The following is a 26,468-nucleotide window of genomic DNA, read 5'->3' as shown; positions in this document are numbered from 1 at the left end:
AATCTTGAATCACTTCGTATATCCATTTGATTTCGAGGTCATCGTTTAGCGCTTTGTTGGTTATATAGCAATAGCCATTGGTAATTAGTAATTTGACTTTGTTTTAGCTGCGTTGGATGTCTAGTTGATTTGATGTTTTGGTGCAACCCTATATTTCCATCACATAGGTCCAAATTAGCTTTATGATTGTCTGATAAACCACTCTATTTGATTTTAGGTCAAGTTGAGAGTATCTTCCGAGTAACCAATACAGTTGCTTGACTTTGAGTCTAATCTGCTTTGCTTTTTGTCTAACATGATGTTTCCAATTTAACTTTCCATCGAGATGCTTGAGGAATCGGGCATACGCAAAATTAACATGGACATATTTGAAGCTATTAAACTGTATTTTTCAATCTCTAGTTCATTTGTAGATCTTGTTGACTGCTAATTATAGCTTTACAACTCTACAACCTTAGCCAGAGATATATCTTTTAATAGTTTCTTTTGTTGTTGGGATATCAACAGTATAGAGTAGATACAGAAGAGGTCCTAAGACACTATTCTGGGGAACTTCAGCCGAAATACGTTTAAGTGCTGAGAATGAGAGTGAGTGACTACATGTGAGACTCTACATCAATTAAGTAAATCAGTAATTCCGCGGTAACAATTTGCTCATTTTATAGATTAGTCTCATAGAGCTGTCACTGTGTACACATTTCAATGTCAAAACTTAATAAATGCTATTGAACAAGCACCATATTCATATAACGAGGCTCCGGCTGAGTTACAACTCTTCTCAAATATGCTGGCTTTATAACCTAATAAATCTCCTATAGGACCTCTCTGCTGAAGAAACGACCGAAGAAACTATCCTAACAGCTTACAGCTGTAGTAAAATTAGTTGTTATTGCCTGTATCTTCGTCTGCCAGTTTGGTTTAGATAGTCATTTCAATTACATTTTTTCCACCCAAATTTTCATGTGTGTCGCCAAATTCCAAAAGCCAACAGCTGAGCAACCTAGCTACTGCAATCTGCGTTCGATGGCGTTACAACCTGAACTTTTATGGTGATACCCAAGAATGCAGCGGTATTTTAACGCATGTGTCCTAAATATACCAAATTTTTTTTTGTTGGGGAACTGTGACTTCAATCAAACTTCAATCTACCTTTTGTGACCTTACAGCTTCAACTGTGATACTTTTAACCAAACTCAGCTTAATTATCCTAATCAAATAATTGTCCTGTTTCCCTTTTAAACTTATTTATTTTCTTGATTTTAAGAAAACGGTGTTATGTTCCTACTGTGTCAGTTATGAAAGAGGTTTAATAAAAGCAAGAAAAAAGTATATTGTTAGAAATGTATAAAAGAAAATACTCGAGCGGATTTAACACGTATATTAAAACGCTTCTTTAAATAACTACAACAAAGCAAATGTGAACAATATATTAAGACAATACACACAATACATACGATACAATAAACACGAAAATATTAAGAGAGATATTTTTATTAGAAGAGAAATGTGAACTGTACGAGATGGTACCGAAGAATGTGTCCTCGACATTTTTTTTTCTTATTCCAGAATGACCAGCTGGAACCAAATGGTCTTTTGCTGATGTCGGTTCGGGTTCGGGATAGAGAAGTGTTTTGCGGGCGACAGAGGCCCTGGGTTACGGCTGGGATTATCGTAGTTGGTTATCTATCGGGGTTTGTCGATGGGTAGACATTTTGTCAAGTTATCTAGTTCTAAGGCGCCTAGGGAGAACCTTACACTGGACATTAAGTAACGCGCGGACTTTTTTGGATTGGAACACTTGGAGTCGTTCAAGTTGTCTCTCAGAGACGTACCTGCGCTCTACGAAGAGTCAAACTGGACGGACTAACATTTTATACAGAATCGCTTTCTGGGAGTTTACTTTTTCGGCAGAAGAGTGGGAGGAGTAGACTGTACACGCCATTGCCTTTGCGGATAGCGGGCTGGATTTGGGCTGACTATTGGAACCTGAGGTCGAACTGGAGATCGAGGCATGCTACCTTCTGGAGCCAGAGGATAAGGACTTTATCGATTTGGAGGCGATAAGCGCGGAACTCTTTCTTCTGGAGGAACAGAACAGAATAGCCTGAGTTTTGCTCGGGTTTATCTGCAGCCACCAGAATGCATAAAATGCTGTGTGAGAATGTTAGTGGAGTGGGAAATCGGCCATAAAAAGGTTGAACAGGGCTGGGGCTAGTGGAGCACCTTGCGAGACTCCTGCGGAGATCTATTTTCGAGAGGAGACTGCGTCATTTATCCTCGCTTGAAAGGACCTACCGTCCAAGTATGAATCAATTAGGGGAATTAGGTCATTCGGTAGACAAAGCTAGTTAGCTTTGAAGATTAGACCGTTGTGCCATACTTGATCGAAAGCTTTGGAAACCTTTGCCACTTTTCCTCAATCCCTGGTTGCTGCGACGCGAGCAGCTTGATGAAGGCTTGAGTGCTTGGCACGGAAACCGAATTGTTCGTTCGGGATTATCCGGTGTGCGTCTGTGAAGCTGTTTAAAGCACGCAATATCGCTTTTTCGGAAGTTTGGAGTTTGGAGTGTCATGGGTCGTTAACAATATTATTTTAACGGAAAAACGTGGCTACTTATTTAATCATTATCACATTCACACCTCAGTTCAGCCATAAACGCACCGTTTTGCTCGAACATTCTGAGCTATATCAGTCTTGTTATTATATAGATTATCGTCAGTTGCTTTAATTGATATTATATTATCCGCCTGTCGAATTGTTAATACTCATATATTTCTCGGCGATATATATATATATATATATATATATATATATATATATATATATAACATCACGTATCATATCGAGTGATACCTGTTGTCACTGTTCGCATATCCGTCATTGAATGATCTACGTTGACCTACCTCGATCACTAATCGTTTGCATATTTTCTGAATGTCTAATTGACTATAAAATAAATTAATAGGTCAATGTTGAAAATATTCTTTTTCATCGGCATGGGAGAATGCATAATCGTGTCGCATTTTAAATTGTGTTGGACGTTTCATTAGTTTAATTAATAATCTATTGAGAACGATATTGTTAATAGAAAAAAAAAGAGTGGCTTCTGTTGACCATCATCCTAAGCATAATTTAAATGTGTAATTATTGAGTTAGGTCATTGGTTGTAAGGTTAACCGAGAAAATAAATTAGTCAGCCTAGACCCAAAGAGGTTTGATTGTCTCGTTCTATGCTTGTTCCTTGATTCTGTTGCTTAATACATATTAATTAATATTTGACAATGACTGTTTTATTATATACTGGAGTGGAGGCCCTATAACACTTTTCAAACCATAATAGGACAATTGAAAAGTCCCCGGCGGTGACACATAGATGGCGCTACTAGAATTAAATCCATATGTTTTTAGTTAGCCCTGACCCTCAAAAGATACGTGTATAAATTTGACAGTTGTCGGATCATTAGTTTGTGAATTATAGCATTTTGAGTGAAGCAACTTTTGTTATTGTGAAAAAAATGAATAGAAAGGAATTTCGCGTGTTGATAAAATATTGCTTCTTGAAGGGAAAAAATATAGTTGAAGCAAAAACTTCGCTTGATACCGAGTTTCCGGACACTGCCCTGGGAAAATCAACCATCAAGGATCGGCTGGCCAGTTTATGGCGTCTGTATTTTGGGATGCGCATGGAATAATTTTCATTGACTGCCTTCAAAAAGGAAAGACCCTCAACAGTGACTATTACATAGCGTTATTGGACCGTTTGAAGGACGAAATCGCCGAAAAACGGGTGCATTTGAGGAAAAAGGAAGTGCTGCTACACCAAAACAATGCACCGTGTCACAAGTCAATGAAAACGATGGTAAAAATTCATGAATTGGGCTTCGAATTGCTTCTTCATCCAAGTTATTCTGCAGATCTGGCTCCCAGCGACTATTTCTTGTTCTCAGATCTCAAAAGAATGCTCGCTGGGAAGAAATTTTCGTCGAATGAAGAGGTGATCGACGAAACTGAGGCCTATTTTGAAACAAAGGACAAATCGTACTACAAAAATGGTATCGAAAAGTTGGAGTGTCGCTATAATCAGTGTATAACCCTTGAAGGGAATTATGTTGAATAAAAAAGAACTAATACCAAAAAAATGTATTTTACTATGGCCGGCCGGGGACTTTTCAATTGACCCTGTTAGCTTCGTTTGAACGGTATTTTTCCCATCAAGATGCAGTGTAAAATTAAAACACGAAATTGTTTTTGATCCATTGTTTTGAAATTAATAAAAGTAGTGTCAGTCTTAACACAATAACTCACAAACTTATGAGTAGAATATCAGGAAATTTTAACAGCTTTCTTTTGAGTGTTGGTACTAACTGAAAAAGCGGCGAATGGAAATGTGTTAGGCCCGAGACTTTTCAGCCATTTGTTATATTTAATATAATCAACTGCTATATCCTCGAGCAGGCTTGTAACACTGTACCATGAGAGTGAAACACTATCTGCTTTAGCTTTGGTGTTTGGTCTTTAACAATTTATCCACCAGAAATTTCTTCTTTTTCGCCAAAATAAACAAACCTCGCAGGATCACGATGAACTCTGACCATAAGTTCAAGCCCGTCGTGTCTATTAATTATCCCTTTTCTTTTTCTTTAAAAACTCTTCTCTGATAGTACTAATGACGTAAAACATCTCGAAATACTTTAATAACTGACCAAAGGCGTTGACCGACCCATCCTCATATGTTATTGAAATTAAATTTGCTATGTAGTCTAAAAAATCAAGTTCGCCTTGACCCGACGATCTTTTTTTTTCGCCTAGAAAGTTTTGTTGGCATAATGGTAATTATTTTTAATGTTTTAAATTTAAATACTTCGATTATTAATATTTGCATATTACTTTCATTTTTTGTCGTTCTCATTCGTTTCCTATAATTAGAATTTCGATGAAATTCTTTGCGAAAAAATAACATAACACCAATTCGTTCTGCAATGAATTATTGCCGGTTAGAAAAATGAATATATTTCTCTATTAATCAACAGCAGTCATTTATGACATAATATTGGTTACGTTATATTCAGGAGGTTAACATAAAAATTCCTGACACAAGAGTTTAATTCTGGAGAATCACGACATGCGCACAAGGATTGCCACGTTAGCAAGGTTGCCAGTTCTCGCCAATTATACGTACATTTGAAGAATATATTATAAATAAAATAAATCATCTTAATTAAGTTAAATGTTTTTGGTACATTTTTCAGCTGCTATAATATAAAAAATGTAATATGAAGAAACTTTTTTAAACATCTTTCATTTCAAGATAATTTTGAACAGAAAATAAGTAATTATTTATTAATCAATATATAAACATTACAATAACAAACAAAGTTATAATTCCTGTAAATTATTCGTATACTTGATGAGTCTGATATATATTCTCAAATTCACAAATTAATCTAACTCTAAAATCTAACTTGAAACTTAAGTTCAAATCTAAACTTTTTAGTTAAAGTTTACTCTCTCTTATTTTAAGTACATATATATTATTTTTAAGTTATTTAACGTTTTATAAACATATTTAATTTAAAAAAAGAAAAGAGCTGATAACATGTAAGGTAACAAATATATTTTTTTTGTCAATATATAAAAACACAAGCGTCCAGTTATCTTTAAAATTACTAAATAATATATCTTGCACAGCACTAACATAATATATTTTTCCTTATCCAGAAACTAAGATTGTGGCTTATATAATATCACACATCCTGTAATTTTGACCTCATTCACCCATTCTTCAACACTTGTAGCGTCATTTGTACCTGTGAAATTCAATCGATCTTCTTGCTGAATATTATATAAATTTTTATGATTCAAGAAATCTAGTTTTTTCAAGTTGCCTTTGCTTAAATTAGCTCGGGTTTCATCCACTATAGCATCCAATGGAATTTGAGCAGCTAGTTCGGCTAAAATCATATTTTTATCTGATTTTAATAAGTGGAAGTGTTAATATTTTTACCAAAGAACCCGCCACTTTACAGATCTTTAACCAAGTCAAATATCAATGTTTTCTGTTCAATTTTAGTGCCGTGGAATGAGTATATGATCAACGAACTGTGATTTTGATGAGATAAACTCAGATTAAGGACATCAACTCATATTTATCTATGCTTCTACTTTCGCAGGGACAATTATGCCAAAAATATAACTCTTTCGGTATAGAATTAAAACTAATTTGCAATTTTTTTTGTTAATCTCCTAGAACGTCAACAATCTGCCCGTGGGCAATAAGTATTGTTTCACTTCAGTAAGTGGTCTACCGTACAACTTATAATCTAAATCTTATTCTAGATACTATTCTAACTTATTTTAAAGTATATCCTAACTTATTCTAAAAACTATTCTAGCTTATTCTAGAGATTATTAAATCTCACTCTATCTGTCTATTAATCAGTTCGTATGGTAGTTTGTGTTGGAGCCCACGCACTTCACTGTCATCGCGCACATTTAACTGTTTGGCGAGTGCATTGGGATGCACTAATAGTTTTTCAGAGTACTTCGCACTAACACTCCAAATCACACTCGTTATGGGTTTTATGGGGATATCGCGCTAAATCAGTTTGTTGGACACGTAATATGGGGCATCGACGATGACTCACAACAATTTATTCTGGAACTTCTGGAGTATATCTATGTTAGATTTGCTAGTAGTACTCCGCAGTTCAATACCACAGCAAAACCTTGTTATCTAATGATAATTTAGATTTACGCCCTTTCAGCCAGTGCATTTGGTGTAGTTTAAGCCCAAGCTGTTTGCGTTTTGTCATTATATGTTTTTTCCATGTCAAACGTCGATCAAAGTGCATTTCCAGATATTTAACGTTGTCGGCTTGCGGAAGTTCATGATTATTCAATTTTATCAAGGTACATGTTTTTGTAGAAGACAAAGGATGAATGTCATATGGATAGATTTTGTCTCATTTGTTTTTATACGCCACATTTTCAACCACAATTTGACTTATAAAAATTGAATGGATACGCAAATGGATCTAATGTGTTAAAAAAGTATTATAATAGCTTTTTTGACAATATTCACGGATCGATGATTTATCCATTACTTCCTAACATTTATAATCGAAATATGAACAGTACAAGAACAAATAAACTATAAACAACAAATTTCTTAACCTTACAAAACAGAGCTCCTCCAAATACCAGGGATTGCTCTACCTCTCGATTGCTTGTAAATGGCAACGTCGCAAAATCAGACGGAATCTGGCGAAGTGTACCGAATACTGATTATGATTCTCCAGAAACAGCCACTACTATTCCTAACAACTTAATTTTCTGGAAATTGTTTTATCTTCCGTGTATTCCTTGACAAGAGTAATTTTAAATTAGAGCTCTTTGAATTTTTAAATGGTTGATCATTTTTGGTGAAGGTGCAAGTACTCGTTAATAAATAACAGGTCAATTGAAAAGTCCCCGGCCTGACACATAGACGGCGCTACTAGAATTAAATCCATATGTTTTTTAGTTAGCCCTAACCCTCAAAAGATGCGTGCATAAATTTGACAGCTGTCAGATCATTGGTTTGTGAATTATAGCATTTTGAGTGAAGCAACTTTTGTTATTGTAAAAAAAATGGATAAAAAAGAATTTCGCGTGTTGATAAAATATTGCTTTTTGAAGGGAAAAAATACAGTTGAAGCTAAAACTTTGCTTGATGCCGAGTTTCCGGATACTGCCCCAGGAAAATCAACATCAAGGATTGGTATGCTAAGTTTAGACGTGGTGAAATGAGCTCCGAAGATGGTGAACGCGGTGGACGCCAAAAAGAGGTTGTTACCGACGAAAACATTTAAAAAATCCACAAAATGATTTTGAATGACCGTAAATTGAAACTGAATGAAATAGCAGACACTCTAAAGATATCAACTGAACCTGTACATCATATCATTCACGAATGTTTGGGTATGAGAAAGCTCTGTGCAAATTGGCTGCCGCGCGAGTTCAGTGTTTGAAGATGATTAAGCGTAATAAACCCGAGTTTTTGTGTCGATATGTGACAATGGATGAAACATGGCTCCATCATTTCATTCCGAAGTCCAATTGACAGTCATCCGAGTGGACGGCACTCGATGAACCCGCTCCAAAGCGTGAGAAAATGCAACAGTCGGCTGGCAAGGCTATGGCGTCTGTATTTCGGAATGCGCATGAAATAATTTTCATTGACTACCTTGAAACAGTGACAACATACAGATCAACAGTGACTATTACATAGCGTTATTAAACCGTTTAAAGGAGGAAATCACCGAAAAACGGTCGCATTTGAAAAAAAAGAATGTGCTACTTCACCAAGACAATGCACCGTGTCAAAAATCCATGAATTGGGCTTCGAATTGCTTCCACATCCACCGTATTTTCCAGATCTGCCCCCCAGCGACTTTTTCCTGTTCTCATGTCTCAAAATAATGCTCGCTGGGGAGAAATTTTCGTCGAATGAAGAGGTGATCGCCGAAACTGAGGCTTATTTTGAAGCAAAGGATAAATCGTACTACAAAAATGGTATCGAAAAGTTGGAGGGTCGCTATAATCAGTGTATCACCCTTGAAGAGAATTATGATGAATAAAAAAACTAATTTTGCCAAAAAATGTGTTTTACTATGGTAGGCTGGGGACTTTTCAATTGATTTATTATGTTTATTTTAATATTTGCCATACATATATATAGTAATCCCTCAACGATATAATTAGTTTTTCTAATACTATATATTGATGGTAGAACATTATTGTTACATGTTTATATTATGTTTACATCATGTCATAACGACCTAATTAACTGAAAAAAATGCCGTATATAAACAATTCGATGGTACGAGCGATTCATAAATAAAGCGATTGTTTTCTTTTTCGCGAAGCCCGGATATACAGATCATTTGATGAACGCGCTTTTCCAAGGATTTCCCATTCATGTACGAAGCAAATTTTATTTAATCGCTATTTGGATTCGTAAAAAATTGTTCATAACAATACGTTAAAAATAATTTGGTGGTAAATCATGCCTAGTTTTTTAAGCTGGACAAATCAAATGGATAATTATTAGACGTGTTACTTGAGCGTAAATGATTTATAATAGATGGCGCTTTTGATTTTCGATAACATTTTTGAGAGTAATTAAAGTACTTGTTACAGATTACTAATTGTTTAGTTATATTTCAACAATTAACGATATTTTATGGAAAAAGTACAGGCTTGTGGATGTGTAAAGGTCATTGTAAGAACCTTCAAGAAGTTATTTTAATTTTTTTTGAATCTAAACTAGAAATATTTAGTATGAATATTGAATATGGTTTATAACCTCTTTACGGTTAATATTTTTTACGAGATTTAACTGCTGCTATAAAAACTTCTTCAAATCTTTTCGAATCGACTGAATTTCTGGAACCTTTCGAATCTAAATTTTGTCTTCATGATTTTAAGAAAGAAGTTTTGACAATCAAAAAACCTGAACAAAAATCGAAAGAGCTACATCGAAACCAAGATGTCAATAAAAAAAAATTACCTATTATTGCCATAAAAACAGCCAAAAAGACCCTATTACATTATCAATCTTGAAAAATATCTTTCCAAAATGCTGCTAAAGGTCGCGCCTAGGATGACAGCCAGAATGTTAAAATTCAGTGGAATGAAACTAGTAGAACCCAAAATAGTAACTAAAAGTACACGACTGAAACAGTCGGTAGTAAAAGTAATAAAATCAGTCGGACCGAAAATAGCGACTGAAAACAGTCCACTGAAACAGTCACTGATAAAAAGTAGTAAAATCAGTCGAACCAAAAATAGAGACTGAAACAGTCGATAGTAAAAAGTAGTCAGTTACTAAACAGTCAATATTCAATTTCAGTCGAAAGTTCCCAACGCTAGTAAGAATCATATAATATAGTCTTATAATAACTTATTATAAGATGGACGTGTGTATAAGCATCAAATTGTGGTCTATTTTATTATTGGTCATCAGAATGACGTATAGTTAGTTTATACCAAACGAAGCGAGACAATTTCTTTTTTTATTATAATATATGGACCTAATTACAAATGCACCGGTGGTATTCTCTCAATATAGCTACTTTTAACTCTTACATTGTTTTATTTATTGTTTTATTAGTTTTATTTTGAAACAATAATTGAATAAACACTAACTAAATACAATTGACAATACTCAAGCATCATTAAATAATCTGTTGTTTGGAAAAATCATTTTTAAATAAATTAAAAATTAAATGTACAAAAAATGATATACTTAATTTAATGGTAGATAATTCGGTGGATTAGTAGATTAACATTTTACTAACGTTTTAAACAATGTGAAAGTGATCAGCTCAACTGTTGGAAATTATATTAAGTGAATAGATCTATATAACCTTGAATATTTTTTTTATATAAGAATTACTCTCCAGATATATAAAAAATAGATAATTTTAAGTTTCTTAACATTAATATTTTTATTTGATACAAGTACTTAATTTTTGAATCTTTGTGTGTTTCTAGGAGGACAATCAGACACCAAACTGGTTGACTGCCAGTGAGGCCAGTAGTTTAGAACACAAAGCTGTTGCGGAAAGGTTGGAAGTGGATGTTAGTAAAGGTATTAGTTGGCAGGAAGCTACACAAAGACGGCAGATCTGCGGGTATTTACTGTTACCGCGATATTTTACTGTGTTTTAATTAATTTTTTTTTGTTTGAGCAGCTACAATGAATTCACAGTATCGGTGGAGGATCCTCCATGGAAGAAATATCTGGAACAATTCCGCAATCCGCTTATATTGTTGCTGCTGGCGTCCGCCGTGGTATCTGGAGCTATGCAACAGCTAGACGATGCCATCAGCATAACGGTGGCTATTATTATCGTTGTCACAGTCGCGTTTGTTCAAGAGTACAGGTCCGAAAAGAGTTTGCAAGAACTTACCAAGCTTGTTCCGCCATCATGTCGCTGGTGAGTTTACAATATCTCCGTTAGTGATCTTAGTTAATTAACTTTTCTTCATTAGCTTGCGCGAAGGGACTCCCGATACTTTCCTGGCACGGGAGTTGGTCCCCGGAGACGTGGTCATCTTGGACGTAGGCGATCGAGTACCTGCCGATCTTAGGCTGTTCGAAGCGGTTGACCTATTGATTGACGAAAGCAGTTTCACCGGTGAAACTGAGGCGTGCAGGTATTTTTTTAAAGATATTTTCTTGAGATTGGTTTCTTTCACAAGTATATTTAATATTTAGAAAAAATGTCGATTCAGTACTGCGACCTAATGGGGCACACTCTTCCAACACCAATATTGCGTTTATGGGTACCTTGGTTCGAGCGGGGAATGGAAAGGTATTTGTTGAAGAACTTATGCGATAGTTGTTAAAAAATAATCCACGTTTTACTAGTGTAAAATTGTATTTAAAATTTATATGAATTTATATATACGCTTTTCATAATACACTTTGAATATAATACACACAGAACATGAAAGTACTCTTTGTGAAATATATTGAGAAAAATCTTACATTCTTCAACACATTATTTAAGAATATTTTACATAAAACTTTAGTAGTACTCAAAACAAATTCTTCTATCACCATTACTTGTACAGTTGGGTTGAATGAAACAATTTTGTAAAAGCTTACCTTGGCTGGTGCAAGATGGTGCTTGTTTTTTTGAAAAAATGATTTTGGGGCTGGTATTCGGAAATCCACATCTTGCTCAACCATCTTGGCTTTTCCTGAATACATATGTAATATATGTAAAGAGCAAAGGGGGTGGTTTCATCTGGACATGGAGATAATGTTAATTGTACAGTTGGGTTTAATGAAACAATTTTGTAAAAGCTTAAAGATGGTGCTTGTTTTTTTGAGACTGGTATTCGGAAGTCCACATCTTGCTCAACCATCTTGGCTTTTCCTGAATACATATGTAATATATGTAAAGAGCAAGGGGGTGGTTTCATCTGGACATGGAGATAATGTTAATTGTACAGTTGGGTTGAATGAAACAATTTTGTAAAAGCTTAAAGATGGTGCTTGTTTTTTTGAAAAAATGATTTTGGTGCTGGTATTCGGAAGTCCACATCTTGCTCAACCATCTTGGCTTTTCCTGAATACATATGTAATATATGTAAAGAGCAAGGGGGTGGTTTCATCTGGACATGGAGATAATGTTAATTGTACAGTTGGGTTTAATGAAACAATTTTGTAAAAGCTTAAAGATGGTGCTTGTTTTTTTGAAAAAATGATTTTGGTGCTGGTATTCGGAAGTCCACATCTTGCTCAACCATCTTGGCTTTTCCTGAATACATATGTAATATATGTAAAGAGCAAGGGGGTGGTTTCATCTGGACATGGAGATAATGTTAATTGTACAGTTGGGTTTAATGAAACAATTTTGTAAAAGCTTAAAGATGGTGCTTGTTTTTTTGAAAAAATGACTGGTATTCGGAAGTCCACATCTTGCTCAACCATCTTGGCTTTTCCTGAATACATATGTAATATATGTAAAGAGCAAGGGGGTGGTTTCATCTGGACATGGAGATAATGTTAATTGTACAGTTGGGTTTAATGAAACAATTTTGTAAAAGCTTACCTTGGCTGGTGCAAGATGGTGCTTGTTTTTTTGAAAAAATGATTTTGGTGCTGGTATTCGGAAGTCCACATCTTGCTCAACCATCTTGGCTTTTCCTGAATACATATGTAATATATGTAAAGAGCAAGGGGGTGGTTTCATCTGGACATGGAGATAATGTTAATTGTACAGTTGGGTTTAATGAAACAATTTTGTAAAAGCTTACCTTGGCTGGTGCAAGATGGTGCTTGTTTTTTTGAAAAAATTATTTTGGGGCTGGTATTCGGAAATCCACTTCCTGCTCAACCATCTTGGCTTTTCCTGAATACATATGTAATATATGTAAAGAGCAAAGGGGGTGATTTCATCTGGACATGGAGATGATGTTATCATGATCTCATTAATTAGAAACTAAAATTAAAGAAGGGTTTTGTGAGCCTGATATTCGTTCATCCACTTCTTGTACAACTATCTTGGCTTTTAGTGAATACATATACAGTGTACATAAAGAGCAAAGGGAGTGGTTTCATCTGGACATAGAGATGATGTCATGATAATAAAGCAAGACAATTTTGGCAGGTGCTTTTTTTAAAGGTCGAAATCATTACAACCAACTGATAAAAAAAAACATAATTCAGAAAACGTTGATTATTTTTTCACTCAACTAATATATATTATCAAGGACTATTCCTAACTTAATCTAAATAAATTCAGGGTATAGTTGTTAGTACGGGTACAAACAGTGAATTCGGATCGGTTTTCAAAATGATGCTAGAAGAAAAAGCACCGAAAACGCCGTTACAAAAATCGATGGATTCGCTTGGGGCCCAGCTATCCTTCTATTCTTTCGGCATCATAGCCGTCATCATGCTGATAGGTTGGTGGCAGGGCAAGGTACTTCTAGAAATGTTCCAGATCGGTGTGAGTCTAGCCGTAGCCGCTATACCCGAAGGTTTGTTGTTTAACACCGATCACTAATACTTGATAATAGTTTGTGTTATTGGTAATCAGGTTTACCTATCGTTGTGACTGTTACTCTGGCGCTGGGAGTGATGCGAATGGCTAAGAGGAAGGCGATAGTGAAAAAACTACCCACGGTCGAGACTCTTGGTAATTTCTTTTCCTACATAGGTATCTGAAGATCTAATATTTGTGGTATTATAGGGTGCGTCAATGTTATTTGTAGTGACAAAACTGGAACTATTACAAGGAATGAAATGACGGCGACAGTTCTGGTTACTTCTGATGGTTACATAGCGGAGCTCACAGGCGCGGGTTACAACGACCACGGTCAAGTGTTGCTCCATAAATGTGATTATCCAGATAAAGCCAGGGACAGTGTAGCTAGTTTGCTGGAGGTAAATAAATGACGATACTTTTATTAGAAAATTGTTAATGTATAAAAAAATATGGGGTCTAAAAGTGTGTTTTTTATTGTGTCAAACATGTCGCGTGTTGTGTTAAAAAAGGAATATCTGCCGAAAATATCACTGCACGCAGTATTCTTTAAAATAACAACACATAAGCTTTAATGGATAAAAATATGCAGATACTAGGAGCTTCAGTACTAACGTTGATATTAGAGAATGCTCTCAGTAGAAGAGTACCGTGGGCTGTTCATCCCTATTTGTACATACGTTTAATTCAATTATTGAAGATTGGGAAAAAATAGATGTATATATAAATCCAATAATGGACTTTGAAAAACATAAAAATATCCTTTGAAACATATAACGAAACCTGAAGTTATTTAAATAGTTCTTTAGCAAGATAAGACAAGATGTGAAATGACAAACGCAATTGATACCTATAGCCCGTTCAATAAAACAGTGAACTCACGTCATCTAAATTTATGACGTCAAAACGTTGCAGTGTTCAAACATAATATTGTTTTGTTTGTTCTAATCTAAATAAAATAATTAAACAAAAATTATGTTATAATGTTTAATGTATTTTAACATTATCTCGTTCAAAACGCCAAAACAACGTTTGCCGGTTTATAATCTGTAATTATTATCACTAATGTGTAAAAATTTTGCATCCAGTCAAATTTGATCGGCTGATTTGGTTACGTGTTCGAACATATTAGACAATATTGTTTGATCTTAAAACGAATAATAAATTGCAGTAGGCAACACATTTGACATCGTGATGACGTGAGTTCACTATTATTTTGAACAGACTATAGAATATATATAAGTCAATGCACATTTTATTTGAAAATAAGCAGAAATGGAATGAAATGCACCTGATACCGCTCTACCCATAGACCAGATATTGGTTTAATGGTTAAGCAACGTTTCCATTGTTATCAAGATACAAGATATTAAATAGCTAATAACTAGTACTTTAACACTGTTTTTTTTGCAACAGTTCACTCTGAAAAGGTAATAGCTGACCATACAGTTAATAATTTAGATGACATGCTTTTCGCGATTTATTCAAAGTAAAGCATACATCCTTACAAAAACAACGAGAACTTATTTTAGATATTTCTTGGTTAGGTGGGAGCCGTAGCTAACAATGCAGTAATCAATAACGAGGTTCTCATGGGACAACCAACTGAGGGAGCTCTTCTAGCCGCCGCTATGAAACACGGAATGTACAATGTATCCGATCGATATGTTAGGTAGATATATTTTTCAAGTCTTAATAAAACACCTCATAATTGATTTTTCGTCAGACTCCAAGAGTACCCGTTTTCGTCGGAACAAAAAATGATGGCGGTACAGTGCGTATCGAAGTATGACTCGGACAAACAGGAGATATTTTTCGCCAAAGGAGCTCTGGAGAAGATTTTACCAAAATGCACTGAATATAGCGTCAATGGTATTATCAACTCTTGAAGGTCATTGAGACGTTATGTTGATTTTGTGTTATTTTCAGGAACTGTACAGACGATGACCGACAACAAAAAATCCGAATTCCAAGCAGAGTGCCATGAAATCGCGAAGAAGGGCTTGAGAGTCATCGCTTTGGCTAAAGGTTAGAACGAGTTGGTGTTTTTTTTTTCGTGCCTGATATTTATTTCTTTACAGGAAATACATTAAATGAGTTGGTTTATATGGGGATTGTGGGTATTTGCGATCCACCGAGACCTATGGTAAGGGAAGCTATTAACCTATTGACTGAATCGGGAGTTCAAGTAAAGATGGTAACAGGAGATGCTATGGATACAGCAGTGGCCATAGGTAATATATTAATACATATAGTCTATCCAATGTATTAGTGAACTCACGTCATCTCAATTTATGACGTCAAAACGGTGCAATGTTGCCACATTTAACGTTGACATTTTAGTTTATTTTAGCTTCGATATATAATAACATTTTGAAATACCTATATCTGTCACAAGTGATGAATTATAAGCTGCCTGAAACAGCTGCATATCCTTACTCCTAAATGGAATAAAATGAGAAGGAAAATATTGTCTGATATTAAAACGAATTTACAAATTGCAATTGGCAATACATTATACATCTTGATGACATAAGTTCACTGCTACTATATAAAAATATTTGTAACAGATTATGAGAATAAATATGTCTTGACGGTTATATTCAGCTCAATCCATCGGTCTTCAAACACTCCCGGCCAATGTTTTATCCGGAGAACAACTGGACAGTTTTAGTGAAACCGAATTAGACGCTGCAGTGCCTGCTGCGACTGTCTTTTATAGGGTGTCGCCGAAGAACAAATTATCCATAGTGAAATCTCTTCAAAGGTATTTTAATAAAATCTATATTTTATATTTTCTTATAATCATTTCGTTTCTTACAGATCTGGTTATATAGTAGGAATGACGGGTGATGGAGTGAACGATGGTGTAGCGTTGAAGAAGGCAGATATCGGTATTGCTATGGGAAAGAACGGTACTGATGTATGTAAAGAAGCTGCCGATATGATATTAGTAGACGATGATTTCTATACAATTATGTAAGTCAGATATATAATCCATCCAGTAAAACAGCCAATCACGTCATTAAAATTTATAATGCAACGTTGCCGTACCAAATATCAGTTTTCGTTTATTTTTACTCTGACAACAAAATAATAATGTAAATAAAATAATGAAACAAAAATAACATTATAAAACATAATTTATTTCAACATTATAGTACATCTAATGCATATTTATTGAAGGACTTGAGAAAGAAAAATGCTTAGAGTATAAAAGGGATTTTACGTTTTTATAAAATGAATTTGGCAATACGTTCGACGTCGTTGATGATGTGGATTGGCTGTTTCTTCCAAGAATATAGTTACATAAATCATTTATTATCATACATCATCTTTAGAGCGGCAATAGAAGAAGGAAAAAGTATATTCCACAATATTCGAAATTTTGTTGGTTTTCAATTATCGACGTCTATAGCTGCCTTGGCTTTAGTAGCCCTGGCCACCATTATGGACATTCCCAATCCCCTGAATGCTATGCAGGTAAGACGACGAATTATTTCTTCCTTATCGTATAATAAAGAGTAATATATGTTCTCTATAGATTCTGTGGATTAATATCATAATGGATGGTCCACCAGCTCAGAGTTTGGGTGTGGAACCGGTCACCGATGATGTGGTGAAACAGAAGTCGAGAGATACTAAGGAACCGATGATAACAAAGAAACTCATCGTGAATGTTCTTTTATCGGCAATTTTTATTGTAGCCGGCACACTGTGGGTATTTAACAAGGAGGTAAGATAAATCATTAGCTTTATATATATCTGTATCTTTAACACCTTCACTGAAACGAATTGTCAGGACAAAAATCTGAGACGGTGTGTATGCCAACAATCTCTCAATTTTTTCCAGTCAAGTTAAAGAAATAACATTATAAAATATAATTTATTATAGTACATTTAATGCATATTTATTGAAGGATTTAAACTATACATTCCCCATTAGCATGAAATGTAAATTATCTAAAGAGCCCTCATTTTCATCCTCTTCACCATTTCCTAAAAACGAGTGAGATGAATTAACTTATGATGAGCGCTTTAAATGATTTCCCAAACATACTAGCCGAGGGATGTATATTCCTGAATCCATGAGCTATAATGATCCAAAAAAATACCAAACTATCTCGGTTACGTAGCCTTAAACCTTAATTTTTAATTGATAGTGCTTTAACACATTTGTTCTTACTCGGGCAAAAAATATTAAGCTCTGAATTGCTTTGCACCAAAATTCCTAGTGTATTGAACTTCGGTTAACCCTCTCTTAAAAGGTTTGCATTCAGTAGCTATTATTTTTTTATTTTGATCCAAGAATAAAAATATATAGCCGTTTGCATAGCTTCTTTCGAAAGGGGATTATTTTGTAAAATTAAAAAATAAATATTTGAATGATTGTTAATATGAATAAACTTACCCTAACTTTCAACGAAAAACACGCTGTAACCATACGTTTCTTTGATAATTAATCCAGTCAGTTTGGGATTTTTAAAATTATCAACCATTTTTTAAAGACACCCAAATACTTCTTCCAAGGTAAACGATTCTGCACTTCTTTATTATCTGTGCATGCGGTTACACAACACTTCCTAGATCGAGATTCACTTTAATTATTGTACCACCGACTTATATATACTAATGAACTAATAACTTTCTCGTCGCGGCTTTAGACGACTAAAATTATACGACTAAAACAAGTAATAAGTTAATAGCAGCGAAATCTAGATAACGAAACATTTCCCCAGAATTTCCTGTAAAGTTAAATCTTTATTTCTCTGTGACTGTATTAACTTTTGACGTGAACCTAACGTTAACGATTTTTTTTCAGATGACAGAAAACGGCGTTACCGCCAGGGATACTACGATGACCTTTACTTGTTTTGTCTTCTTCGACATGTGGAATGCGTTATCGTACCGATCACAGACGAAGAGCGTGTTCCAGATCGGTTTATTTTCGAACACCTTTTTCCTGGTGGCCGTGGGACTATCAGTACTCGGACAATTACTTGTAGTTTACGTACCTCCTCTTCAGGGCATCTTTCAGACAGAAGCACTCACCGCCTGGGGTAAGAAATTGACTCATCATTTAAAAATCATTCTATTCCCATTAAATTTTCTCACGCAGATATCGCATTTTTAACCGGACTCACCTCCACAGTCTGGATATTTTCCGAAATCAAGAAGCTGATCGAACAGTTTTTAGAGCAAAAATGCAGGGGAAAAAAGTCGCCCCTGGAATACGTATGACAGTGTAAACGGCCTAAGACGGGCTTCAAAACCAGATATTGTTGAATGACTTGCGTTACCTTTATTTTACGGATATAAGCTAAACAAGAAGCAACCTACATTTTAAAATAAAACTGTTTCTTTTATCGCATGGTGATTAAAGTACCGTTATTTTTGTTTGGGACTTTTTTTTGTTATTTATCAGGTTACCGTACGAGTAACATTTGCGTTTTTATTCGAGCGACTTATTACTACTTCCCATCAAGGGTGGCTGACTCACATTTAACACAGATACAGGTTCGTCTTTAGTAAATTTAAGTACCGATTCTTTTTTAGGGCATTTAAACATTCTTTTTCTATTTAAACATTCAAATAAAAGTGTTAAACATATTTTAAATATTTTAACAACTGTTTATTAGTATTTATTTAATTTATTAAATTGTTATTTCTATATTTAATTTTTTTTATTATTCGGCAAATATAATTAGGTAGCTAGGAGTGTCACTTTGTTTTGTATAGAGAAAGATGTTTTTTTTCGAAAATTGTGTTTCCACTAGTACTTATCGAAACCAAGGATAATTTAACGTTTATATTATTGGTTATATTTTTAGATACTCGAAATATATACAGTTCGACGTTCAAACATATATTTATAAATATATATGTATATGTTTCTTTGTATATCCGTTGTTATTTATTTATCAATGCTCAGTTATTTTAAGTTTTTTTTGTAATTAGGATTTTAGAGTTTAGATTAAGATCACCCAATCATGGCTGTTACATTATCGTAAGTTTCTTTGTTGTACATTCGTCATTTTTCCCGTTCTTGTTCGTTTCACCCTCCCCCTCAAAAATAATCATATCATTATTCGAGAACAGCCTTAACTTTAGGCAATATAAGTGTAAACCGATAACAAGAATTTGTAGATCGAGAGATGATTATCTCGTATAAATTTGTGGCTTTGTTTACTAATAAATAAGAAAAATAATAATAATTTTGATTACTATTACTATATACATATGATATATATTTAAGTATTTTACGTGGAAACTTAATTTAGTTTCACCGTTCAATACGGTAGAATACGAATTTATAAATCAATAAAAATGGTTGTTATTGAACGTATTCGTGAGCTTCTCTCTGTGATAGCTTTTGCCACCGCATCAAGGTAATTTTTATTCGGAAGAGGGAGGTATGCTTTCAACGCCCTCTGGATTTCATGTATTCCCGCCGTTTCAGTCTTGCACCACACCGATACATATGGGGTGATACTATTCAGTGCAATGAGGAAACCACGTTCAAATAGTGTACTGTTACAGACATACTTACTATATATAAGATTTGTTGTTATAACCCTTTATCGGATGGTATTGGTGGCGTTGAACATATTATTATTTAGGTGAACATAATTGTATTATAATTTTAAGGTACATCATAGGAGACGTGATCACCCCATATGGTCGATTTTATTTCTGTATCCGTATCACACACACCCCAACTGTTTGATATTGACTTTGTAATAAAAATTAGTTTCTTCTAACTGGATTTTTTATTATCGTGTTTTAATTACCTTTATACTTCTATTTTTTCTGGGTTTTATAAACTCTAGTCCTTCCAATAAAACAGCCAATGCACGTCATCAAAATGTATAATGCAACGTTGCCGCGCGAAATTTAAGTTTTCCTTTATTTGAAGTCTGACAACAAAATATTAATGTAAAGGAAAATAACTTCATTTAATAAAATAATTACTATTGCTCTTCAAATATGCCATTTTTTAAAAATATTTACGTTCTATTAAAGGTACGAAGCTAAATATCATAAATAGTATATTCAAAGTTTTTTTGTATATGCGTCATCGAAATTTGTGACGTTAAAACGTCGCAATGTTGCCGCATCAACTCTGAATTTTAGTTCAGTTTGGCTTTGAAATACAACAAATTTCTAATCTATATAAAATAATTGAACAAAAATGTTATCAAATATAATTTATATTAACATTATAGTACATCTAAAAACTACAGTTAATTATACAGCTACAATAGTTTATAAGTTAGGGTTATAGCCTTTTACCACTATTATTTTCAAGAATTTTGCACACGTCTGACAACTGGACGACTTTGACAGGCTCATTCGTTTACGTGTTCGAACTAATGAGACAGAGGCAGCATTGTGTCTCTTTTTAACTAGAATAAAATGAGAAGGAAAATATTGTCTGATTCTAAAATGAATTTACATACAATTAAACTTTGAATAGACTATATATTTAATACTTAAGATCGGTAATAAATAATTCGTTTTTTGTCAAATTAAAATTTATAAATATAATAAAAAATGGAGATAAAGTGTTTTCGTACAAATACAAAGTAGCAACACATTATTTTAAAGTATGACTGACAATCCTCGATTAGCAGTATATCGGTAAGAGATGGTGGATAACAGATTAGAGTGATAACTATTTACATCAGTGGATTTAGTAAAACTAATTTTTGAATGCAAGACCTAATTAATGTTAATGCAAAAACAGTTTTTTCTCACATCATAAAAATGACTGAGTTTAATAATGTGAAATGATGTATATATTAGAATCTATATGATAACTGGGGAATGGTAATGCTGCCTGTAATCTTTTTGATGAGAAAATTTGTGATTTTCTTCAAGTCATCAAATCCCCACTGCAATATAGTTTAAAATCATTATATGTTTCTTCAATATCACAAGAAATGTACAGTTTTATGTTGAAACAAGCAGCTGCTGTAATATGTTACCCAATGAGGACATATCTTAAGGACGAATACTGACCGTTGCATCCAAGACATCATTGATGTTGATGTTCTATGTACGGTATAGAATTTTTTCTGATGGAACAAATGTACGAAAATTGCACTTAAATTATTGAAGCTGAATTTCAATACCTGGAAATGTTGTTATCTAAATTCCATCGAACATCAAGGGAATATGTCATTTTAAATCTCCTAATTTGATTACGGTATTATGAATCATTGGTCAGATGAATTGAGTTAAATCCTCCAAGGGGCTCGATCCTCGGTCCTGTATGTTAGTATATCTCATCAAAATTAAAATAGAACAAAAAACATTGAAGTTTGAATCGCTTGAAACTTTTTAAGGTTGGGGGTTCCTATTTTGGTAAAAACATTACTACTTCTAAATTTGAGCGTAATCAATCAGGAACTCATAACAGTCTATCAAAGAGTGAGAGGTGAGAGTTATTAAAATAAGATAAAAACATATTGCAGCCAAAATAGCTGTTAAAATTCCAATAGATGCTATTTTGGAGGAAACCCGAACCAATTTAAGCAGTGGTAATTTGAAAACAGTAGACTTATTGGCTGATAAAGGTTTATATAATATTCGGCAAGCAAATCAATTGAATTTCACAGGTACAAAACATAAAAATGACACTACAAGTGTTGAAGAATGGGTAAATGAGTTAAAGAAGCAGAGATAGCAGAGATATTATTGAGTAATTGAAAGATAAATGGATTTTTGTGTTTTTAGATATTGACAAACAAATTATATTTTTTACCTTACACTTTCTTTTATTTTCTTTTGTACTTTTAGAATTGTATATGTTTATAAAAGGTTAAATAACTTAGACATAATATATAAACGTAAATAATAGATAGTAAACTTGAGTTTCGAGTGAGATTTTAGGTTAATTTGTAAATTCCAGAATATATTCATACTCTTCAGGTATACGAATAATTTACAAGAACTATTCCTTTGTTTTGTTATCGTAATGTTTATATATTGATAAATAATTACATATTGCTTTATTTCCTCTTTTTTTCCTTTCGAAAATATTTTAAAATTAAATATATATCGTAATTAGGAAAATATAAGTATAAAAATATAAACAGAAATATTAGGTTAATCTGTGAGTTCAAGATAATGTATTATGTTTATAACAACTGGCAACGTTGCAAATTCAAATCCTTATGCGCATGCCGGGATTCTCTAGAACTAGACTCTTGTACATAAAAAAGTCATTAATTTTTTTTTAGCAATTATACTTCTCCAAGAAAAGTGGTAAAAAGTGATCGGCTTGGAGATTTTTTTTGAACCGAAATAACTTTTTTCTAACCTTTTCTATGAAGGAACGAGAACAATAAAAAAAATGATAATTTATTAAGTTATAATTATCTTCAATAAAACAATTAATTAAACACTACATCTAAATTAATAATATTTAAAAATATTTTTCTAACGATGATACCAGATCCAAGGGGTCTTTCTGGGGAGGATATCTTTCCACGACCTGAAAAACAACAATAAGAATGAAATAATATTGTTCCATATCAAGACAAGGTCGAACTTGTTTTTATAAACAGCTAACGGTCAACGAACTCATTATGCATTCATGATCGTTACACCAAGATCGGATTCCTATTAATTTTCCTGTATTATTTTTTAAAAACCCACCTGTCCGTTTTTGTCCACAATGAATTTGGTGAAATTCCATTCGATTGAACTGTCTTTTTCGTTGGTACCTGGCTGCTTGTGTTTCAGATATTTGTAAACAGGATGGGCGTTATCTCCGTTAACGTCGATCTTGGAAAACAAGTCGAATTTAGCGCCGTGTTTCGCGGCGAATTCGGCGATTTCCTCGTTGGTGCCTGGTTCTTGTTGTTTGAATTGATTTGACGGGAACGCTAACAAAAATCATCCTTGATAACGTCTTTCAAACTCACCAAATTTTTCAGAATAATTACCTAATATTCTCAAGCCTTTGCTGTCTGCGTACTCCTCGTACAGTTTATTCAGTTGCTCGTAATTTCTCTGAGTTAAATCGCAGAACGACGCGACATTAACTATCAACAAAACATGTCCTTTGTATTTTTCTAAGGGTACGTCTTGACCCTTGATGTCTTGAGCGGTGAAATCGTAAATCGAACTAGCGTTTTCATAGTTTTCGGGATTTCCAGAAAGGACGAAAGTTACAAGGGTCAACAGCAAAAAGGGCAACATGTTTATCTAAAAATATTATCGGTGACATTTAAATTTTGACATTACATATAACTGGTAGACAGTGTGAACTTAATATGACAAATACTAATAATAGAATAAATTTAATTGAATTAAATATTATTTCCAAAAAAATATAAATATGGTCCTTCCAATTAAACAGCCAATGCGCGTCATCAACACTGTCAAATTAATTGCCAAATTCAGTTTATAAAAACATAAAATCCCTTTCGAACTCGGAGCATTTTCGTTCCTCATTTTACTAGTTAGTACTACTCTAGTTAAAACGAGACAGAATGAAGTCTGATGCGTTAGAACATGTAACCAACGGGCCATTAACAATGAGTGCTATCTATTGTCCACCTAAACACAACAACAAGGCAGAACAATACCACGGTTTGCAATAATGGGTAATAGATTCATTGATAGCAAAAGGTAGAGAATTGGTCAAAGCAATGAAGGCACATAACTTACAGCATATATCTACTGGTGAGGCAAAACATATTGGCCCTCAGATAGAAATAAACTTCCCGATAACATAGACTTTTCTGTTACAAAAACTATTGACACCAAAACGTCCAAAGCTGAATCATGCTTCAGACTATCAATTTGGCTTCCGTAATAAACATGGAACAATAGAACAAATATATAGATTACTCAACCAAATTAACAAAAACTTAAACGATAGAAAAGATTGCTCCGCTGCATTTCTCGACATTTCTTAGGCCTTCGACAAGGTCTGACACACTGGACTGCATGTTAAATTGAAAAAGCTTTTCCCCCATACGCACATTCAACTGCTGAAATCGTACCTCACAGACAGACATTTTATTGTCAAACAGGGAGACGAATACACTCATCTATACCCAATATATTTGGTTGTTCCGCAAGGCAGTGTTCTTGGCCCATTGTTATATCTATTGTATACAGCTAACCTACCGATCTCAAGAAACACTACTTTTGCAACATATACTGACGATACAGCGGTTTTATCATCACACGAGTATCCTATATCAGTCCCAAGAAACCTCAAACTTCATCTTAACAAAATCGAATTATGGTTGAAAAGGTGGCGTATTAAAGCAAATGAGACAAAATCTACCCATATGATATTCACCCTTTGTAGAAGAACAGCTTGTGGTTAAACTAAATCAAATCTACTGGCTGATAGGACGTAACTCTAAATTATCATTAGATAACAAGGTTTTGCTGTATAAGTCAATACTTAGACCGATTTGGACCTATGGTATTGAACTGTGGGGTACTACTAGTAAATCTAACATAGATATCCTCCAGAGGTTCCAGAATAATGTGTTGTGTGTAATCGATGCCCCATATTACGTGTCCAAAATCACTTACTGAAGTGATCTTCTACATTATATTACATAACTGAAATCATATAATAATACTTATTGCCCACGGACATATTGTTGACGTTCTAGGACATTAATAAAAAAGAACATAACCAAATTAGCCAATAAAATACGATTTGTGTTGTTACTGGTCGACACCCCCTCATACGTCAATGAAAATATATTATGAAATAACTCTAATTTATAAAATATTGTCGTTATTTAATTAACCGTGGTTTAAGTCTTTCAATAAATACGCATTAGAAGTACTATAATGTTAAAATAAATTATATTTTATAAAATTCTTTTCGTTTCATTATTTTATTTACATCACTATTTTGTTGCCAAAGTCAAAATAAACTAAAACTTACATTTGGCGCGGCAACGTTGCATTGTAATGACGTGCACTGTCTGTATTATTGGAAGGACTATATAGCATTTTCCATAGAGAAAAAAATTTAATTTTTGTGCTTTTTAAACCAAGGTCTTTTGTATTACCTCGTAATTCTAGTTAAAATAAAATAAATCAAAATTATTTCGACTACAAACTTATTTATTAATGATAAGTAAAATAATTTTTATTTCTGGTAATTTCTTTCGTTGTTCTATCAACTTAGAATGTATAAAAACCCTTAAAGTGAGCCGTTTCGATTTAACTTACCGTTTGAAATCCTCGATCTTGACACCACCACTGCTTCTTGGACACTAGGTACCAGAGCCGCCTCTATCTGGGTAATATAGGAAACTTCGGCCGTGAAAAACAAAGCAATCCTCGACAATCAGCTCGATACCGGTCATCAGACAAACCGGTCTTGCATGAAAATGAGATAAACAACGTATCAGTCCCCATACACTCTATTATAACTCTTCAACTATTTGTTTTATCTAATGGTGCTATTTTACTAATTAACTGTGCCATTAAAAACCACATTATGATTAGTTTTCTTAATGGCTGTGGTTTCGGTAGAGTAATAAAGAACCTAGTAAGAATTCCGTTTTAAAAATACACACACGTTTATATTATAACTATACGGAAACTAGTTAACCGACAAGTATTTGATTTTATTACATTATGACTAGCAAATCAAAAGATAATCAAACACCACTTACCCATAACCTAAATGTGACTGATATAAAATGTTAAAAGGAGAATAACATGAATATTGTTCAGCTAATGAAGAACCATTTATTTTATTTTTTGTCTTCATTTTAAAATAGCTTTGAAAAGAAAAAAGGGAAAGTAAAATAATATGTAATTATTTATCAATATATAATCATTACAATAACAAACCGAAGTTGTAGTTCTTGTAAATTATAACTTGTAAAATACAAACATCCATTTATCTTTAAAATTATTCAATAATA

The 26,468-nt window shown here is 33.7% G+C and overlaps 3 protein-coding genes across 5 annotated transcripts in view; 1 reads left to right on the top strand and 2 right to left on the bottom strand.

Moving 5' to 3' along the window:
* SPoCk (Secretory Pathway Calcium atpase) overlaps positions 1–20,306 on the top strand; it is a 46,285-nt gene extending 25,979 nt beyond the window's left edge. For all 3 annotated transcript variants that reach the window (XM_076418299.1, XM_076418298.1, XM_076418300.1), the window contains exons 2-18: positions 10,538–10,677; positions 10,738–10,983; positions 11,039–11,203; positions 11,265–11,361; positions 13,303–13,540; positions 13,600–13,698; positions 13,753–13,946; positions 15,093–15,217; positions 15,272–15,417; positions 15,475–15,573; positions 15,627–15,779; positions 16,153–16,312; positions 16,369–16,524; positions 16,887–17,028; positions 17,090–17,281; positions 18,368–18,605; positions 18,665–20,306. In XM_076418299.1, coding sequence (XP_076274414.1) covers positions 10,538–10,677; positions 10,738–10,983; positions 11,039–11,203; positions 11,265–11,361; positions 13,303–13,540; positions 13,600–13,698; positions 13,753–13,946; positions 15,093–15,217; positions 15,272–15,417; positions 15,475–15,573; positions 15,627–15,779; positions 16,153–16,312; positions 16,369–16,524; positions 16,887–17,028; positions 17,090–17,281; positions 18,368–18,605; positions 18,665–18,786 — 2,712 coding nt within the window. In that variant the 3' untranslated portion in view covers positions 18,787–20,306. The remainder of the gene's footprint in view (positions 1–10,537; positions 10,678–10,737; positions 10,984–11,038; positions 11,204–11,264; positions 11,362–13,302; positions 13,541–13,599; positions 13,699–13,752; positions 13,947–15,092; positions 15,218–15,271; positions 15,418–15,474; positions 15,574–15,626; positions 15,780–16,152; positions 16,313–16,368; positions 16,525–16,886; positions 17,029–17,089; positions 17,282–18,367; positions 18,606–18,664) is intronic.
* LOC143204956 (uncharacterized) lies at positions 12,297–13,243 on the bottom strand. Its single transcript, XM_076417910.1, has 3 exons — positions 12,815–13,243; positions 12,610–12,750; positions 12,297–12,545 (listed from the first exon to the last, which is right to left on the bottom strand). Exons 2-3 carry the CDS (start codon positions 12,748–12,750, stop codon positions 12,297–12,299), a joined length of 390 nt encoding a protein of 129 aa, XP_076274025.1. The 5' UTR covers positions 12,815–13,243.
* A 2,601-nt stretch (positions 20,307–22,907) lies between the features above and the next one.
* Positions 22,908–25,904, bottom strand: LOC143205211 (uncharacterized). Its single transcript, XM_076418360.1, has 4 exons — positions 25,765–25,904; positions 23,499–23,760; positions 23,209–23,438; positions 22,908–23,044 (listed from the first exon to the last, which is right to left on the bottom strand). Exons 2-4 carry the CDS (start codon positions 23,752–23,754, stop codon positions 22,976–22,978), a joined length of 555 nt encoding a protein of 184 aa, XP_076274475.1. The 5' UTR covers positions 23,755–23,760; positions 25,765–25,904; the 3' UTR covers positions 22,908–22,975.
* Between the last annotated feature and the right edge of the window lie 564 nt (positions 25,905–26,468).

Source organism: Rhynchophorus ferrugineus, unplaced genomic scaffold (genome assembly GCF_030347505.1).
Source record: "Rhynchophorus ferrugineus isolate W39M unplaced genomic scaffold, kcgeb_rfMv2 rfM11, whole genome shotgun sequence".
NCBI lineage: Eukaryota > Metazoa > Arthropoda > Insecta > Coleoptera > Curculionidae > Rhynchophorus > Rhynchophorus ferrugineus.
Note: the sequence above shows the minus strand (reverse complement) of the source record. Positions and strands in the feature narration are given on the sequence as shown.

Coding starts and splice junctions, on each gene's coding strand:
- LOC143204956 (XM_076417910.1), bottom strand. CDS start 12,750: ATGAAACCACCCCCTTGCTCTTTACATATATTACATATGTATTCAGGA. Junction 12,546..12,609: donor ACCATCTTGCACCAGCCAAG/GTAAGCTTTTAC, acceptor CTCCATGTCCAG/ATGAAACCACCCCCTTGCTC.
- LOC143205211 (XM_076418360.1), bottom strand. CDS start 23,754: ATGTTGCCCTTTTTGCTGTTGACCCTTGTAACTTTCGTCCTTTCTGGA. Junction 23,439..23,498: donor CAAAGGCTTGAGAATATTAG/GTAATTATTCTG, acceptor GATTTTTGTTAG/CGTTCCCGTCAAATCAATTC. Junction 23,045..23,208: donor TTGTGGACAAAAACGGACAG/GTGGGTTTTTAA, acceptor GTTGTTTTTCAG/GTCGTGGAAAGATATCCTCC.